General features: G+C 42.1%; 1 protein-coding gene across 2 annotated transcripts; it reads right to left on the reverse strand.

The window, feature by feature from the left end:
- Nucleotides 1-86: 86 nt before the first annotated feature.
- Nucleotides 87-15,978, reverse strand: LOC124292341. 2 transcript variants are annotated; one of them, XM_046729436.1, is made up of 4 exons: nt 15,892-15,978; nt 3,507-3,707; nt 2,996-3,238; nt 87-1,161 (listed from the first exon to the last, which is right to left on the reverse strand). In XM_046729436.1, the coding sequence occupies exons 1-4, from the start codon at nt 15,965-15,967 to the stop codon at nt 929-931; spliced, it is 753 nt and encodes a 250-aa protein (XP_046585392.1). In that variant the 5' UTR covers nt 15,968-15,978; the 3' UTR covers nt 87-928. The 2 variants fall into 2 exon arrangements, 1 of the variants encoding a protein (XP_046585392.1); XR_006902427.1 differs by lacking the exons at nt 87-1,161; nt 2,996-3,238; nt 3,507-3,707 and adding an exon at nt 12,493-12,687 and having other exon boundaries at nt 15,892-15,975.
- Between the last annotated feature and the right edge of the window lie 1,812 nt (nt 15,979-17,790).

Raw genomic sequence — 17,790 nt, forward strand, 5'->3', positions numbered from 1 at the left:
GGCGTGTTCCTACTGACAATGACATCAAAGTAAAGGGACAAAACCCTTGTCATCATTTAAGCGCACGATTGGCACGTACATGAATAAAAATCAAAATATACATTTTTGATTGCAACAAGTGTTTAAAAGTTGAAGAAAAGACATTAGGACATACTTGCCTAAGACTTACATCAACAAAACTGACACCTAAAACATTATTTTTATGGCCTAACACGATTGTATTCAATATAAGGAAATTGCATCCATCCATCGGCAAAATGTCAAAACTGTCAAGAGTTAATCAGTAGACTGTACTTGTATAACATGCTAGCTTCACAACATAAGTGATGTGTGCATATTATTAACGACTTGCTCCGTAAAGATTGGCCTCGTTCGCTCTGAAGTCTAATTGCACTTCGTACATGCGATGACATACAGACTGAAAACCATTAATACAGTGTTTCGTTCAAGCCTTGAACAGACATATGTAATTAAAACGACCAAGCCAGTTTCCTTTGACTAAACAAACACAAAGACATAACAACTGATAGCAATGGATGGATAAGAAAAAGTAATTTGTCTCTAAAGACCGATTATAACATTCGGATTCCATTATTCCTGAACCAATTATAAGAGTTTATGTGATACAATATTCATCTGAGATCACGGGCGTTACATTTTCTTTGGATATTGAAGTATTGATCGGTATCTCTTCTCCTTTCAGTCACACGTATGAACTAAGCCCGAAGTCCATGTCAGTCTTACTTTGATCCATGCAGGAAGGAAAGGTACTGTAAGTCCCCATGGTCCCTTATGTGGTAATCGTTCTCCAGTTACTGGCGCTCTGTAGCTCATTTAAACACTGAGTTCAGTTTGACTCAACCACTACAAAACATGAATGTGAAAAGGGCGAAGTGTGATCGAAGCTAGACATGTTTGGATTGAATGTTTACAAGCAGGTAATGGTGTAGGTTGTCCAAGAAGTGTCGTTGACGTGATGTGCAGACAAGGCTTTGTCGGTGAGCAGACAGTTCTCATCAGTCGGCGCTGTTGCACTGTAGCTGAAGTCGATGCATGAATGATGCTGGTGACAAACGATGCCGCAGTCGCCGGCTGTCATGGCCGATGTGGTCAGGAACGGCTCCGACACCTTCTTGTTCTTGGACGGTTTGTAGTATGAGCCTAGAGAAAAGTAATTCTATTTAATGTGTGAACGGGATATCTTCAACGCTATATTGACGTTATACTGATCATCGTTATCGAGTCACGTGACACACCATCTGCAATGTCACAGAGCCTGACCACTCAGTCCATCTTTTTATGGTTGGCTGGTTTGTTGTTTAACGCTTCACTCAGCAATATTCTAGCTATATGGCGGCGGGCTGTAAATAATCGAGTCTGGACCAGACAATCCAGTGATCAGGATCAGGAGCATCGACCTTCGCAAATGGGACACGATGAAATGTGTCAACCAAGTCAGGGAGCCTGACCACCCTATCCCGTAAGTCGCCTCTTACGAAATGCATGGGTTGCTGATGATCAAGTCTAACCCCGATCTTCACGGGTCCTGTCTTTTTATGACAAAGGCGACTTGGATTCATGGCCAGGAACGGCTCGGACACCGGTTGAGTGTCATTTCGCCAACATCTCAATTCGTCAACACTGTTAAACCAACACATTATGGTCTGTTGACGGTGGTTGGTATACATCACTGATTTTTGTCACCCCTTGCATCGGGATGAAGAAAACAAATGAAGAAAACAGCAAAACGTCTAAATAGTCATTTAGTTTATTATGCTATTTGACTTTGGTAGTGTTTTTTACTACTGATATCATGATATACACGCTGTATGCTGGTATACACAGTCAATTTACGTAATGTCCTCAGTGGTATGTCTACATGATAACTTCTCAGTTAAAGTCACTTCACACATCAGTCGGACAACTTCAGGAGATGTCCGACGGAACCAAGAAACTGAAGAATCTTATTGGGTCATACGAAAAAAGGACAAACCAATCAGAATGCGTGGAAGGATTGTGTGCTTTGATGAAAATCTCCCGAGTACTTCAGTCAGTTATGGAATGCTATGATCATTTAAAATTCCGTACAAAATATATATATCACATTGACATTACAAAGAACAAAGCCAACAGAATTGTAACAGTATTTAATATTTTAATTACGATGAGGACCACGAACAGTGACAGATCCAAATATATACACACACGTGCGTTTGTTTACATAACGACTCGCATATTTTCAATTAAGTGTTTTCTCTGACGATCTTGCTTGCTTTGGAGAAATAACGTGCGCTTTCCGACATGTTTAGATAATGTCATTATAAGTAGAAAAAGTTTCAAAACAATAAACTCATATGTAACTAATCAACCTAGCTGTTTATAATCAAACACTGTGCTTACATTTCACTTCACTGGGGATATTTTAGTCAGAGACCTTCATACTTTCTTCACTGTATCCATTTTAAATATCACCAGGTGTATGGCAGTGTTCAGTGCTACATGCAGGTTAAGACTGCGTGTAGACACCGAGCACACTAAATGAAGACTGTACATGAATTTCTTCAGTTTAAAGTCATTTTTGTGGATCTATTTTGGAACATATAACAGCTGAAATGAAGGGCTATTTTAATTTCCTATAAAGGAAAAGAACTCCATTTCGGATTCTAAGGGTATTTAAAAATACAAGGCAGGTAACAATTACGTCATTACATTATTCCTTCAAACAGGTTAAAGTGTTTTATAACAGTGCGTCAGTAATGTTTATTACTATTGTAATTAAGCAGAAATGGAGTTATCGTTCTTGTTTGAAGCAGATCTAATGTTCATACGCCAATATGAAATCCTTACAGAAAGGGGATAACTCTCTATTCAGCCTGTCCCGGAATACCACGAGAGGGTCACGCTTGATAGAGAGATGGGCAGTGCTTGGTATATGCTCACGTGTATATATGTAAGAGGTTATGTTATGTAATCTTGGATTCAGTGGTTTACTCACGATATGGCTTCGTAGTCCCTTCCCCTTGCACGTCAACATGTCCGATCCAGAGGTGTATGCGACTTGTGGATCGCCTGGTGACACGGACAAAGCGGACAGGGAAGGTGGCATTGCAGGTGAAGGTGAAGTCTTCCCCAGCGGCAACAGTGCTGGACACTGCTCCACACCACACCACCTGGACGTCAGAGCAGAGGCTGACATCCTTGTCCATCACCTCCACGTAGGCATTTTTCATGTGGTTATCTGTAAACATATACTCAGAGTAACATTATCATATATATAATGTACGTTTCTTATATGTAGCCAGGAAAAATATGATTTCTTGAAAATAATGTAATTCAAGTATTGTGTTGAATAAGAGTTTTAAATGCATATTTATATCATTCACGGTACACAATACAGTTGCTGAACTGTGTTAAATTGCAAGGACATCTACATAGATTTGGTGTTGTGTTTGGTGTGCCACCAACCCTGTATGTTCATGGATGAAACAAAACAAAGGAAACTTTACACGAATTACTGTAGGAGGTTGCAGTGACGGTGATGTTGTTGATGTTGAAGTAGCCTCTGAGGTCCACCTCCCACCAGGACGGGTTGCCTTGATTTGTTAATGATCCAGAGGATGCATGTGCTTTATCTAGCGCCTTGCTGGCGGGATAGGTGGGATGGGCACTGCTCTGTTTTGCATCTTTCCCTTTTGAAATATTTTCACCTGCAAGGAAAATATGAAGATGGATAGAGACACGCGCACGCACGCACGCACGCATCCACCCACACACATCCATACCCACAAACATACATACACATTTTACTTGTCAAAGTATTGTAAGGTCCAAAAGCTGTCAAGTTGAATGACATCACTCTCCACGTAGATACATGCCATATATCTTTGAACATATATCCCGCTTATTGGGGCGGTGGGGTAGCCCAGTGGTTAAAGCTTTCGCTCGTCACGCCGAAGATCCGAGTTCGATTCCCCACATGGGTACAATGTGTGAAGCCCATTTCTGGTGTCCCCCGCCGTGATATTGCTGGAATATTGCTAAAAGCAGCGAAAACTAAAGCTCACACACTCAAAGCGCACAAAATATAATGCAATTAAAGAAGAGAGCTACAGTTGAAAGACTATTTTGAACATGTGTGTTTTTAGATTGGATCTAAACATATGAAAGTCACAACAGTTTCTGAGGCTCTGCGGGTGACTGTTCCAGGCCATAGATCCTGCATGGACAAAGGACCTGTTTCCATACTGCACTTTCTTTACTTTTGGGACAACAAGCAAGTTCTTATCCTGTGAGCGGAGAGGTCGGGAAGGCGTGTACACAGTTAGAAGATTGGATAGATAAGAAGGTGCAGTTACAGTGAGACACCGGAAAGCAAGACATAAGAGTTCACATGTACATTGTGTTCCTTTTGATCATTGTTACACAATCAAGTGCAATGCCATACAGCATTATCTTCACCCTCGCGTTAAGTGTGCACATCTGAGAACATTCAAGTCGCGATTTTAGTGTGTATCTGTGTTCATATACTTGTTTGTGCGTGCGTGCGTGCGTGCGTGCGTGCGTGAGAAATCTTTGACATATTGCAACAATGGCATATGACAGATATGTAGTAGGGTAACTGGGTCTACCATAACGTTCTAAACGCATCAATCTTTCTTGAAATTCATGTTTCATTGGCCATTAGTTAGCTCAAAGAAGTCGCCAACAGGTCAACTGAGACCCCGCCTTCGACGTCATCATGGACGTCCCCATGGGGACTCGGGGTAGAATCTGTCCTCAGTACCTCACTGCTTCTGGTAAGGTAAGTTAACTGGGCAGCCCGTTTGCCGTGAGTTGCGCCCATGTGTCGGTGGAAGATGGAAGATGTGCCCATGTGTCGGTGGAAGATGGAGTAAGGTTGTTGAGGGCAATGGTTCCAGGAGCAGTCTGCCTTTGCCCTACACACTTTGTCCCTAAGTTCGCCTTGACGGGCTGCATGATGAGACCGGTCGTATCAACTGGCTGGCCATACCTAACTCTGCGCATAAATTATACTGCGCAGATTGTATTTCTGAGTTTCGTTTCACTTTGTGTCTTGTTACGGTTTATTAAACTGGAGTTAAGTTAGAAATATATATCTAATTTTCCTTGAGGTCTATATTCCCACAGGACGGTGGCTCATAGGCCAATCAGGAACAGCGTTACAGGTAATGGTTTCTGCTGGTGTATGCCATCTTGGCATCTTTGGTGCTTCCTGTTGGAGGCTCAAAGCCATGTGGCATGGTTGGGAATTGTTGCTTCGAAGCATTGTAACTTTAAGAAGGAATGAGCCTTATCACCTTCAAAAGACTATATTGCTTACATTAATTCTGCCAAAGCCACTGTAAGTCCCTGTGATTTCAAACGAGGTGGTCAAGCCTTGGTTGCTGGTTGTCTATGGCTTGCATTTCAATGTATCAAATTGAATGTAGATGCACTGTGTGGATAACAACCTTTTAAAACTGAAATGGTTAGTTTTTAAAATCGACTATAGCCACTGGCATCATGCTAATTTGTTACTGTCCTGTGTGACTTACCAATCAGTAAAACTGTTCCAAAGCTTTCACTATAAGGCTGAGATACTGCAGAGGTAAAACTCGCTCCCTCTCTCACTCACTCACACTTATCCTTGAACATTTACAGTACTCACTGTGTACATATATGTTGTGGAGCCTTGTAACGCTGGTGTAGATGACTGCACACAACAGGACAACGAGGCCGTACATCTTCAACTGATGGCTTGTCAACGAATGTGTTGTGGTAACAACGGTTCAGTCATTAAAAACCGCTGGCGTTATTTTCGGACGCAAGGTCATAAATATTTATAAAAAAACGATCTTTATTCACCTCATCAGTAACGCCACTATCCACTAACGAATACTCAAGCAGCCATGTCCTGGTCGAATACTAAAGTTTCTCAAGTCAATAGAAGACTACAAGAAATTCCAAAGTCAAAGGCGGAAACTTTGTGTATGTAGAACTTCCATCAGTCCTTTAGAACTACGACTGACAGAGAGTAACATTGACTGAAGTCACGGCATCTTGTCTGGTGTCTGGCGTCAGTGGTTCAAAACATATCCTCCAAATAAACGAGTGAGTGGGTTTTGTTTTACGCCGCTTTTAGCAATATTCCAGCAACATCACGGCTTGGGACACCAGAAATGGGCTTCACACATTGAATGCATGCGGAGAATCGAAGCTGGGTCTTCGGCGTGACAAGCGAAGGCTTTAACCACTAGGCTACCCCACCGCACCCCCAAAGAAACGCCCAGATCAAGGAAGCAGAACGCCAGGTGCTTGTTCCATCCGGACATGCATCTAAATACATCCTTTTTACCGTGTTAACGCGAATACGTCAAGTGGCCTCAACATGTTAAGCATGAAACTTTCTGAATAAATTAATTGGATCGGTTTGTTTAAAGCACGACAATAGACAAAACTCTTTTCCACATTCATAAGAAATCGATTGTGCAATTGTGACTATATCACGTACATATGTTGGTGTCAGCAGTATTACATCTCTATGATGTGGTTTGTAAACAAATCTAGTCTGAACCAGACAATCCAGTGATTGGCACCTTGCGATGCGATGACAGAGCATATGCCTATGAATCCCTATAAAATATACCGAACCACAAACGAAACGTCACCTTTCAAAACCAAATGCAAAATTTTGTTCTTACAAGTTGGTGTTTTCACTATGATTGTACCGTTGTGTTAACATGTTTTTCAATCCAAATTGAAGGTTATTACCAACATCAGTGTGGTTTCATTTTTGTTTTGACACATTCACCATGCCACGACTTACAAGAGATCAGAGGAACCAAGCCTTGGGACGATTGCAAGTTGTCCAGACTGCACGGAGGGTAGCCAATCACTTTAATGTTTATGTTAGGACAATCTACCGACTGCAGGAGTGGTATCAGGTCACTCACAGCATCCAAGACCGTCCACGGTCTGAACCAGTTAGTTCACATCGTGGTGTTCCAGAATGTTGGTCCAGGATGAGGAAATGACGTGACAGCTGCTCGCTATATTGGCCAAGTCATAAGATCCCACGTTGTACCACAGTTTGGATGTTACAGAAATCACATATTCCAGCAAGACAACGCTCGAGCCCCACACTGCCAGAGCACTGCCTATGACAACATGGCATCCAAACCCTACAATAGCCTGTACTCAGTCCGGATTTAAGTCCAATAGAACACCTTTGGGACGAGATTCAAAGAAGACGGAATGACCTCCATCCAAGCCCGACAACTGTGGCTGGACTCGATCAAGCATTTCGCAGAGTATGGACCCAAGTGCCTATGGCCTTCATCAACCGGCTAATTCATTCCATGTACAGACGATTCAACGCTTTCATCGATGCCCATGGAGGCCGTACACAATACTGACTTTGGGGTATCTTAATGGTACCATTTTTGGTGATTTTGTTTGTGTGAAACTCTAAATGTGATTCTCGAAAATGTGTTATCCATAATTGTTAAGTTTGAACTCAATTCTCCGTTTTGATTGTTAATTAGTGAATTAAAGTGTGTGCTTTAAGAAACCGCTATCGGTGCGACATTTCTTTTATGGTTCAGAATAGTTATGATACCAGGTGTTCGCGAAAAAGTGAGCGTGTCCTGCCCCATCGGTGGCACCATCATAAACATGGGTTTACCCCACCAGTGGCACCGTCATAAACATGTGCTTAGTTTAGTCAATTGTTCACCTGAAATAATTCGGGAACGTACGGTACAAATCAAAATAGGAAATTGCATCGGACATCATCTTTGTCATTGATGCATCAAATTCGGAAATTTCCTCCACATGTCTACCATAAAACTTCTTGAAAGCTAAACTGAGGCCTTGAATGTTGTAACCTTGATCAAACGAGCAAGAGTGGTATGACGCTCTTTGTAATTCTGATAAAAAGAACACATTCGATTATAACGCAAAGGTTGTGAAATGTAAACACCAAAGGCTGGAGCTGTTGGAATATTGCTTGATATGAAAGGGAAGTTGACTATTGGGAAGTTGAAATCATCCCTTTTGTCATACAGCCTTGTGGAGAGTGTTTGTCACTCTGAATCGTTATGCATAGATTTAAACACGAACAGTTGAGGTGGTGTCATGTGTCTCCTTAATTTCATGTTCACGTGGGTAAATCAGTGGACGGAGATGGCTATTTGATGGTTATTGAACGATATAAGATCAACGATGTACCAGAAGCTTATAAATTAAGTTAAATGTCTTGGCAAAAATTACCTTTTTTTATTTTGCCAACCCAAACAGAAATTCCGATTCATATACATAAAGAAACAGATCCGCAAGGACGGGAGCACAATCGGTGCCCATGAGGATACCTGCTTCTTGGCTTAAATGGTTACCCCCAAACTTTTACTTTTGAGAAAGTCAAGCATTTCACATATTATTTTCTTGGTAAAATCTTCAAATTACATTTGCTTTCATTTTTGACAAATTGTCCTGAACCTTTGAAGATAGATATGTATGTTTATTTACAAACGCCACATGGACCAAGGCTTTTCCTTAAGTTTGTCACAGGGTATACAACGTTGAAAAATCAAATGTTTCGACTCGGCCTGTTTCTGAGATTGTAAAATGTAAGCAAATCTTTTGAGTTTTTGAGAACCAACATGGTAGTAATTCGGCTCCTTTCACATACTTTCTGTGAATATCGAGAAAGTCCTTTCTGGATAGTATTAAGGATTATGGTTAATCGTTGAGACAGGGATGTGAGGTACATTTACTGGGCCCAGCAATATATCTCTCTGTGTAGGATTCTATTTAACTTTGGAATCCAGTACAAAAAGGAATGGACATGTCGTCAGGTTTCAGAAACGAAAAGACATACAAAGACACATAAAGAATTTATGGATGTCAACTTCTTTATTTTGAAAAACATGGCGATAAATACATCACATGCTTCAAACGCGTGTTCCTTCTGACGATGACATCAAAGTAAAGGGACAAAACCCTTGTCATCATTTAAGCGCACGATTAGCACGTGCATGTTTAGCATAATCTTTTCTGAATAGATTATCAAAATATACATTTTTGATTGCAACAACTGTTTAAAAGTTGAAAAAAGACATTAGGACATACTTGCCTAAGACTTACATCAACAAAACTGACACCTAAAACATTATTTTTATGGCCTAACACGATTGTATTCAATGAAACTGAAATTGCATCCATCAATCGGCAAAATGTCAAAACCGTCAAGAGTTAATCAGTAGACTGTACTTGTATAACATGCTAGCTTCACAACATAAGTGATGTGTGCATATTATTGACGACTTATTCCGTAAAGATTGGCCTCGTTCGCTCTGAAATCGATTTGCACTCCGTGCACGCGATGTCAAACAGACTGAAAACCATTAATACAGTGTTTCGTTCAAGACTTGAACGGAAATATGTAATTAAAACGACCAAGCCAGTTTCCTTTGACTACACAAACACAAAGACATAACAACTGATAGCAATGGATGGATAAGAAAAAGTAACTTGTCTCTAAAGACCGATTACAACATTCGGATTCCATTATCCCCGAACCAATTATAAGAGTTTATGTGATACAATATTCATATGAGATCACGGGCTTACTTATTGGTACATTTTCTTTGGATGTTTGAAGTATTGATCGGTATCTCTTCTCCTTTCAGTCACACGTATGCACTAAGCCCGAAGTCCATGTCAGTCTTACTTTGATCCATGCAGTAAGTCCCCATGGTCCCTAGTGTGGTAATCGTTCTCCAGTTACTGGCGCTCTATAGCTCATTTTAAAACTGAGTTCAGTTTGACTCAACCACTACAAAACATGGCAGTGGAAATGGAGAAGTGTTATCGAAGCTAGATATGTTTGGATTGAATGTTTACAAGCAGGTAATGGTGTAGGTTGTCCAAGAATTGATGTTGACGTGATGTGAAGACAAGGCTTTGTCGGTTAGCAGACAGTTCTCATCAGTCGGCGCTGTTGCACTGAAGCTGAAGTCGATGCATGAATGATGCTGGTGACAAACGATGCCGCAGTTGCCGGCTGTCATGGCCGACGTGGTCAGGAACGGCTCCGACACCTTCTTGTTCTTGGACGGTTTGTAGTATGAGCCTAGAGAAAAGTAATTCTATTTAATGTGTGAACGGGATATCTTCAACACTATATTGACGTTTTACTCAGACATCGTCATCGAGTCACGTGACACACCATCAGCAATGTCACAGAGCCGGACCACTCAGTCCATCTTTTATGGTTGGCTGGTTTGTTGTTTAACGCTTCAAATAATCGAGTCTGGTCCAGACAATCCAGTGATCAGGATCTGGAGCATCGACCTTCGCAAATGGGACACGATGAAATGTGTCAACCAAGCCAGGGAGCCTGACCACCCGATCCCGTTAGTCGCCTCTTACGACAAACGTGGGTTGCTGATGATCAAGTCTAACCCAGATCTTCACGGGTCCTGTCTGTTTATGTTAAAGGCGACTTGGATTCATGGTCAGGAACGGTTCGGACACCAGTTGAGTGTCATTTCGCCAACATCTCAATTCGCCAACACTGTTAAACCAACACGTTATGGTCTGTTGACGGTGGTTGGTATACATGACTGATTTTGTCACCCCTTGCAGTAAAATAGACTAGTCCACAAGGTTGATAGAAGCGGGATGAAGAAAACTAATGAAGAAAACAGCAAAACGTCTAAATAGTCATTTAATTTATTATGCTATTTGACTTTGGTAGTGTTTTTTACTACTGATATCATGATATACACGCTGTATGCTGGTATACACAGTCAATTTACGTAATGTCCTCAGTGGTATGTCTACATGATAACTACTCAGTTAAAGTCACTTCACACATCAGTCGGACAACTTCAGGAGATGTCCGACGGAACCAAGAAACTGAAGAATCTTATTGGGTCATACGAAAAAAGGACAAACCAATCAGAATGCGTGGAAGGATTGTGTACTTTGATGAAAATCTCCCGAGTACTTCAGTCAGTTATGGCATGCTATGATCATTTAAAATTCCGTATAAAATATATATATCACATTGACATTACAAAGAACAAAGCCAACAGAATTGTAACAGTATTTAATATTTTAATTACGATGAGGACCACGAACAGTGACAGATTCAAATATATACACACACGTGCGTTTGTTTACATGACGACTCGCATATTTTCAATTAAGTGTTTTCTCTGACGATCTTGCTTGCTTTTGGACAAACGTTTTCGACATGTTTAGATAATGTCATTATAAGTAGAAAAAGTTTCAAAACAATAAACTCATATGTAACTAATCAACCTAGCTGTTTATAATCAAACACTGTGCTTACATTTCACTTCACTGGGGATATTTTAGTCAGAGACCTTCATACTTTCTTCACTGTATCCATTTTAAATATCACCAGGTGTATGGCAGTGTTCAGTGTTAAATGCAAGTAAAGGCTACTTGTAGACACCGCGCACACTTAATGAAGACCATACATGAATTTCCTCAGTTTAAAGTCATTTTTGTGGATCTATTTTGGAACATATAACATCTGAAATGAAGGGCTATTTTAACTGTCTTTTAAGGAAAACAATTCCATTTCGGATTCTAAGGGTATTTAAAAATACAAGGCAGGTAACAATTACGTCATCATCATTATTTTTTTAAAACAGATTAAACTGTTTTCTAAGCAGCAACTTCTGAGTGCGTCAGTAATGTTTATTACTGTTGTAATTAAGCAGAAATGGAGTTATCGTTCTTGTTTGAAGTAGTTCTAATGTTCATACGCCAATATGAAATCCTTACAGAAAGGGGATAACTCTCTATTCAGCCTGTCCCGGAATACCACGAGTGGGTCACGCATGATAGAGAGATGGGCAGTGCTTGGTATATGCTCACGTGTATATATGTCAGAGGTTATGTTATGTAATCTTGGACTCAGTGGTTTACTCACGATATGGCTTCGTAGTCCCTTCCCCTTGCACGTCAACATGTCCGATCCAGAGGTGTATGCGACTTGTGGATCGCCTTGTGACACGGACAAAGCGGACAGGGAAGGTGGCATTGCAGGTGAAGGTGAACTCTTCCCCGGCAGCAAGAGAGTTAGGTACCTCTCAACACCACGCCACCTGGATGTCAGAGCAGAGGCTGACATCCTTGTCAATCACCTCAACGAATGCATTTTTCATGTGGGTGTCTGTAAACATATACTTAGAGTACGTATCACACATAAAATGTACGTTTCTTATATGTAGCCAGGAAAAATATGATTTCTTGAAAATAATGTAATTCAAGTATTGTGTTAAATAAGAGTCATTAAAATTGTAAATGCATATTTATATTTATATGGTACACACTGCAGTTGCTGAACTGTGTTGCATTGCGATGAAACCTACACAGATTTGATGTTGTGTTTGGTGTGCCACTAATACCTGTACTTTCATGGTTGAAACAGAACAAAATAAACTTTACACGAATTCTTATGGGAGGTTGCAGTGACGGTGATGTTGCTGATGTTGAAGTAACCTCTGAGGTCCACCTCCCACCAGGACGGGTTGTCTTGCTTTGTTAATGATCCAGAGGATGCACGTGCTTTATCTAGAGCCTTGCTGGCGGGATAGGTGGAATAGGTACTGCTCTGTTTTGCATCTTTCCCTTTTGAAATATTTTCACCTGCAAGGAAAATATGAAGATGGATAAGACACACACGCGCACGCACGCACGCACGCATCCACCCACACACATCCATACCCACAAACATACATACACATTTTACTTGTCAAAGTATTGTAAGGTCCAAAAAGCTGTCCAAGTTGAATGACATCACTCTCCACGTAGATACATGCCATATATCTTTGAACATATATCCCGCTTATTGGGGCGGTGGGGTAGCCCAGTGGTTAACGCGTCCGCTCGTCACGCCGAAGACCCGAGTTCGATTCCCCACATGGGTACAATGTGTGAAGCCCATTTCTGGTGTTCCCCACAGTGATATTGCTGGAATAATCCTAAAAGCAGCGAAAACTACAGCTCACTCACTCACTCAAAGCGCACAAAATATAATGCAATTAAAGCAAAGAGCTACAGTTGAAAGACTATTTTGAACATATGTGTTTTTAGATTGGATCTAAAGGTATGAAAGTCACAACAGTCTCTGAGGCTCTGCGGGAGACTGTTCCAGGCCATAGATCCTGCACGGACAAAGGACCTGTTTCCATACTGCATTGTTTTTACTTTTGGGACAACAAGCAAGTTCTTATCCTGTGAGCGGAGAGGTCGGGAAGGCGTGTACACAGTTAGAAGATTGGATAGATAAGAAGGTGCAGTTCCAGTGAGACAGCGGAAAGCAAGACATAAGAGTTCACATGTACATTGTGTTCCTTTTGAACATTGTTACACAATCAAGTGCAATGCCATATGGCATTATCTTCTCCCTCGCGTTAAGCGCCGGATATCTGAGAACATTCAAGTCGCGATTTTAGTGTGTATCTGTGTTCATGTACTTGTTTGTGTGTGCGTGCGTGCGTGCGTGTGTGCGTGCGTGAGAAATCTTTGACATATTGCAACAATGGCATATGACAGATATGTAGTAGGTTAACTGGGTCTACCATAACGTTCTAAACGCATCCAATATTTCTTGAAATTCATGTTTCATTGGCATTAGTTATCTCAACAGGTCAACTGAGACCCCGCCTTCGACGTCATCATGGACGTCCCCATGGGGACCCGGGGTAGAATCTGTCCTCAGCACCTCACTGCTTCTGGTAAGGTAAGTTAACTGGGCAGCCCGTTTGCCGTGAGTTGCGCCCATGTGTCGGTGGAAGATGGAAGATGTGCCCATGTGTCGGTGGAAGATGGAGTTAGGTTGTTGCGGACAATGGTTCCAGGAGCAGTCTGCCTTTGCCCTACACACTTTGTCCCTAAGTTCGCCTTGACGGGCTGCACGATGAGACGGGTCGTATCAACTGGCTGGCCAAGCCAAACTCTGCGCATAAATTGTCCTTCACAGATTGTATTTCTGAGGTTATTTTCACTTTGTGTCTTGTTACGGTTTATTGAACATGCATTAATTTTGAAATATATACTACTCTCCAAAAGAAACGCATCATGAAAATAGCAATTTCATGTAGCAATGAATTAAAACGTGATTCATTTTACAAAAGGTTTTGCTCTGTTTATGAGTCCCATTGTGTTTATGTTTTGAAACATCACAACAAAACGAACCATCCGTAAAATACCCGTATTTAACAGCATGATTTTCAATTTCGGCGTGTAGTGTCACAGAATACACAATTCACATGTAATGCACATGCAAGTTGGGGATCAGATAGTCTCAATGATGGGTATAAAAGGTTGATCACTGTCTGTCGATTATTCACTGTATTTGGAATATTGTTGACGAACTGTCATATCGCCATTGGTTTGCTTGAAGCTGACCAGTCTCAACGTGCAGTTGCCCGACGCATGAATGTTCACCAAAGCACCATTTCACGGCTCTGGGAGAGATATCGCCGGCAGAATTCGGTAGCAGATGCCCCTCGTAGTGGGCGACCTCGAGCGACCACTGCGGCGCAGGATCGCTACATCCGGGTACATCACCTGCGTCATCGAACAGCTACGGCGACCAGTACCGCTCGACAAATACCCGGACTGAGAAGGCTTTCTGCACAGACCGTCAGGAACAGGTTGAGAGGCTGGTTTACGTGCCAGAAGACCTTATTTTGGCCCTGTGCTTCGACAACGACATCGTCGACATCGATTTCAATGGTGCACCAACGTTCAGGCCTGGAACCTACCGAATTGGCGTAGAATCTGGTTCAGTGATGAATCACGATTTCTATTGGAACGACGCGATGGGAGAGTGCGGTGTACAGACGTCGACGTGAACGTTTCGCCGAGGCTTGCGTTCCCCAGGTGGACAGATTCGGCCGGGTCAGTGTTATGATATGGGGAGCGATCACCTGCCGTAGGAGAAGTGATTTGGTGATGATCCAGGGCAACCTGACACCTCAACGGTACTGTGACGAAATCCTACGCCCACATCTCATTCCAATCATTGATCGCCAGAGGGAGTTGTTTCAACAGGACAATGCCAGGCCCCACACAGCACGTCACACTAGAGACTTCCTCCAGAACCACAACATCAATGTGCTCCCCTGCCCCTCAAGATCACCGGACTTAAACCCGATCGAACATCTGTGGGATGCCCTGGACAGACGGGTGCGACGCCGTAACCCTCGATGCTCATGCTGTTGATCACTGGGTTGTCTGGTCCACACTCGATTATTTACAGACCCCCGCCATATAGCTGGAATATTCCATCGTGCGGCATAAAACTAAACTAACACACTCACTCACCAATCAGCAAAACTGTTCCAAAGCCGTCACTGTATGACAGAGGTATTGCCGAGGTAAAACAAACTCGCCCGCTCCATCCCTCACTCACTCACTTACTGCCTCCGTGGTGTAGAGGTTAGAGCGTCCGCACGGAGGGCCGAAGTTCGCGGGTTCGATCCCCAGTCGCGTCATACCAAAAGACGTTAAAATATGGTACTTGTTGGTCCCTGCCTGGCGCTCGGCATTAATGGGTACAGCAAGGACTGGTCGGCTCGGAGTCAGTATAATGTGTCTGAGGGTATTTATGCTTAACTGCGGCGTGGTATCTCATTGAGCTAGCACTATAACACCAGCTTAAGTCTGGGCTAGTACAAGCAGCCACACATACACACGCACGCACGTCGTCATATGAGTGAAATATTCTTAAGTACGACGTCTCACCTCGCCTCACCTCACCACCTCACCCCACACACCACCCACCCAACCCCACCCCACTCAACCCAACCTCACCTCACCTCAAGAAACATTTACAGTACTCACTGTGTACATATATGTTGTGGAGTCTTGTAACGCTGGTGTAGAGGACTGCACACAACAGGACAACGAGGCTGGACATCCTCAACTGACGGCTTGCCAACGAATGTATTGTGGTGACAAAGGCTCAGTCATGAGAATCCGCGGGCGTTATTTTCATAAATATTTATGAAAACGATCTTTATTCACATCATCAGTAACGCCACTAGTCGTTAATGAATACTCAAGCAGCCATGTCCTGGTGGAATCCTAAAGTTTCTCAAGTCAATAGAAGACTACAAGAGAGTTCAAAGTCAAAGGCGGAAACTTTTGTGTATGTAGAACTTCCATCAGTCCTTTAGAACTATGACTGACTGAGAGCAACATTGGCTGGAGTCACGGCATCTTGTCTGGCGTCTGGCCTCTGGCGTCAGAGGTTCAAAACATATCCTCCAAATAAACGAGTGAGAGAGTTTAGTTTTACGCCGCTTTTAGCAGTACCCCAGCAATATCACGGCTGGACACCAAAAATGCATGTAGGGAATCGAACCCGGGTCTTCGGTGAGACAAGCGACGACTTAAACCACTAGGCTACCCCCTCTTCCCCCTCTTGAATGTTGTAACCTTGATCAAGCAACTTCCGAGCAAGAGTGGTATGACGCTCTTCGAAATTCTGATAAAAAAGCACACTCGATTGTACCTCAAACGTTGTGAAATGGCTGAAGCTGTTTGAATATTGCTTGACATGGAAGGGGTGTTGGCTATTGGGAAGTTGAAATCATCCCTTTGTCATACAGCTATGTGGATAGTTTTTTTTTGTCACTATGAATCTTTATGCATAGATCCAAATATGAAACAGTTGTGGCGGTGCCACGTGTCTCCTCAATTTCATGTTTAGGTGGGTAAATCAGTGGAAGAGGATTGGCTATTGGATGGTTATTGGACGATATTAGATCAGCAATGTACCAGAAGCTTAAGTTAAATTTGTTGGCAAACATTACCTTGTTTTTATTCTGATTCACATGCATTAAGAAACAGATCCGCAAGGAGGGGAGCACAATTCGTGTCCATGGGGATACCTGCTTCTTGGTGAAATGGTTTACCCCAAAGTCAAGCATTTCACGTATTGTTTTCTTGGCAAAAACTTGAACTGAACCTTTGAAGATAGATATGTATGTTTATTAACAAACGCCACATGGATCAAGGTTTTTTCTTAAGTTTGTCATAGGGGTATACAACGTTGAAAAAAATGTTTCGACTCGGTCTGTTTCTGAGAATGTCAAAATGTAAGCAAATCTTTTGAGTTTTTGAGAACCAACATGGTAATAATTCCGCTCGTTTCAAATACTTTCTGTGAATGTCGAGAAAGTCCTTCCTTGACAGTATTAAAGAGTATGGTTAATCTTTGAGTGAGTGAGTGAGTTTAGTTTTGCGCCGCACTCAGCAATATTCCAGCTATATGACGGCGGTCTGTAAATAATCGAGTCTCGACCAGACAATCCAGTGATCAACAGCATGAACATCGATCTGCGCAATTGGGAACCGATGACATGTGGCAACCAAGTCAGCGAGCCTGACCACCCGATCCCGTTTTAATCTTTGAGACAGGGATGTGATGGTACATTTAATGGACCAAGCAATATATCATCCCGTGTAGAGATTCTATTTAGCTTTGGAATCCAGTACAAAGAGGAATAGACATGTCTTTAGATTTCAGAAACGAAAAGACATACAAAGACACATAAAGAATATATGGATGTCAACTTCTTTATTTTTTTATTTATTTTTTATTTAAATACACCACATGCATCAAACGCGTGTTCCTACTGACGATGACATCAAAGTAAAGGGACAAAACCCTTGTCATCATTTAAGCGCACGATTAGCACGTGCATGTTTAGCATAATCTTTTCTGAATAGATTATC

The sequence above is a fragment of the Haliotis rubra genome, unplaced genomic scaffold (assembly GCF_003918875.1).
Source record: "Haliotis rubra isolate DU_JTF1 unplaced genomic scaffold, ASM391887v1 Scf514, whole genome shotgun sequence".
In the NCBI taxonomy this organism is placed as follows: domain Eukaryota; kingdom Metazoa; phylum Mollusca; class Gastropoda; order Lepetellida; family Haliotidae; genus Haliotis; species Haliotis rubra.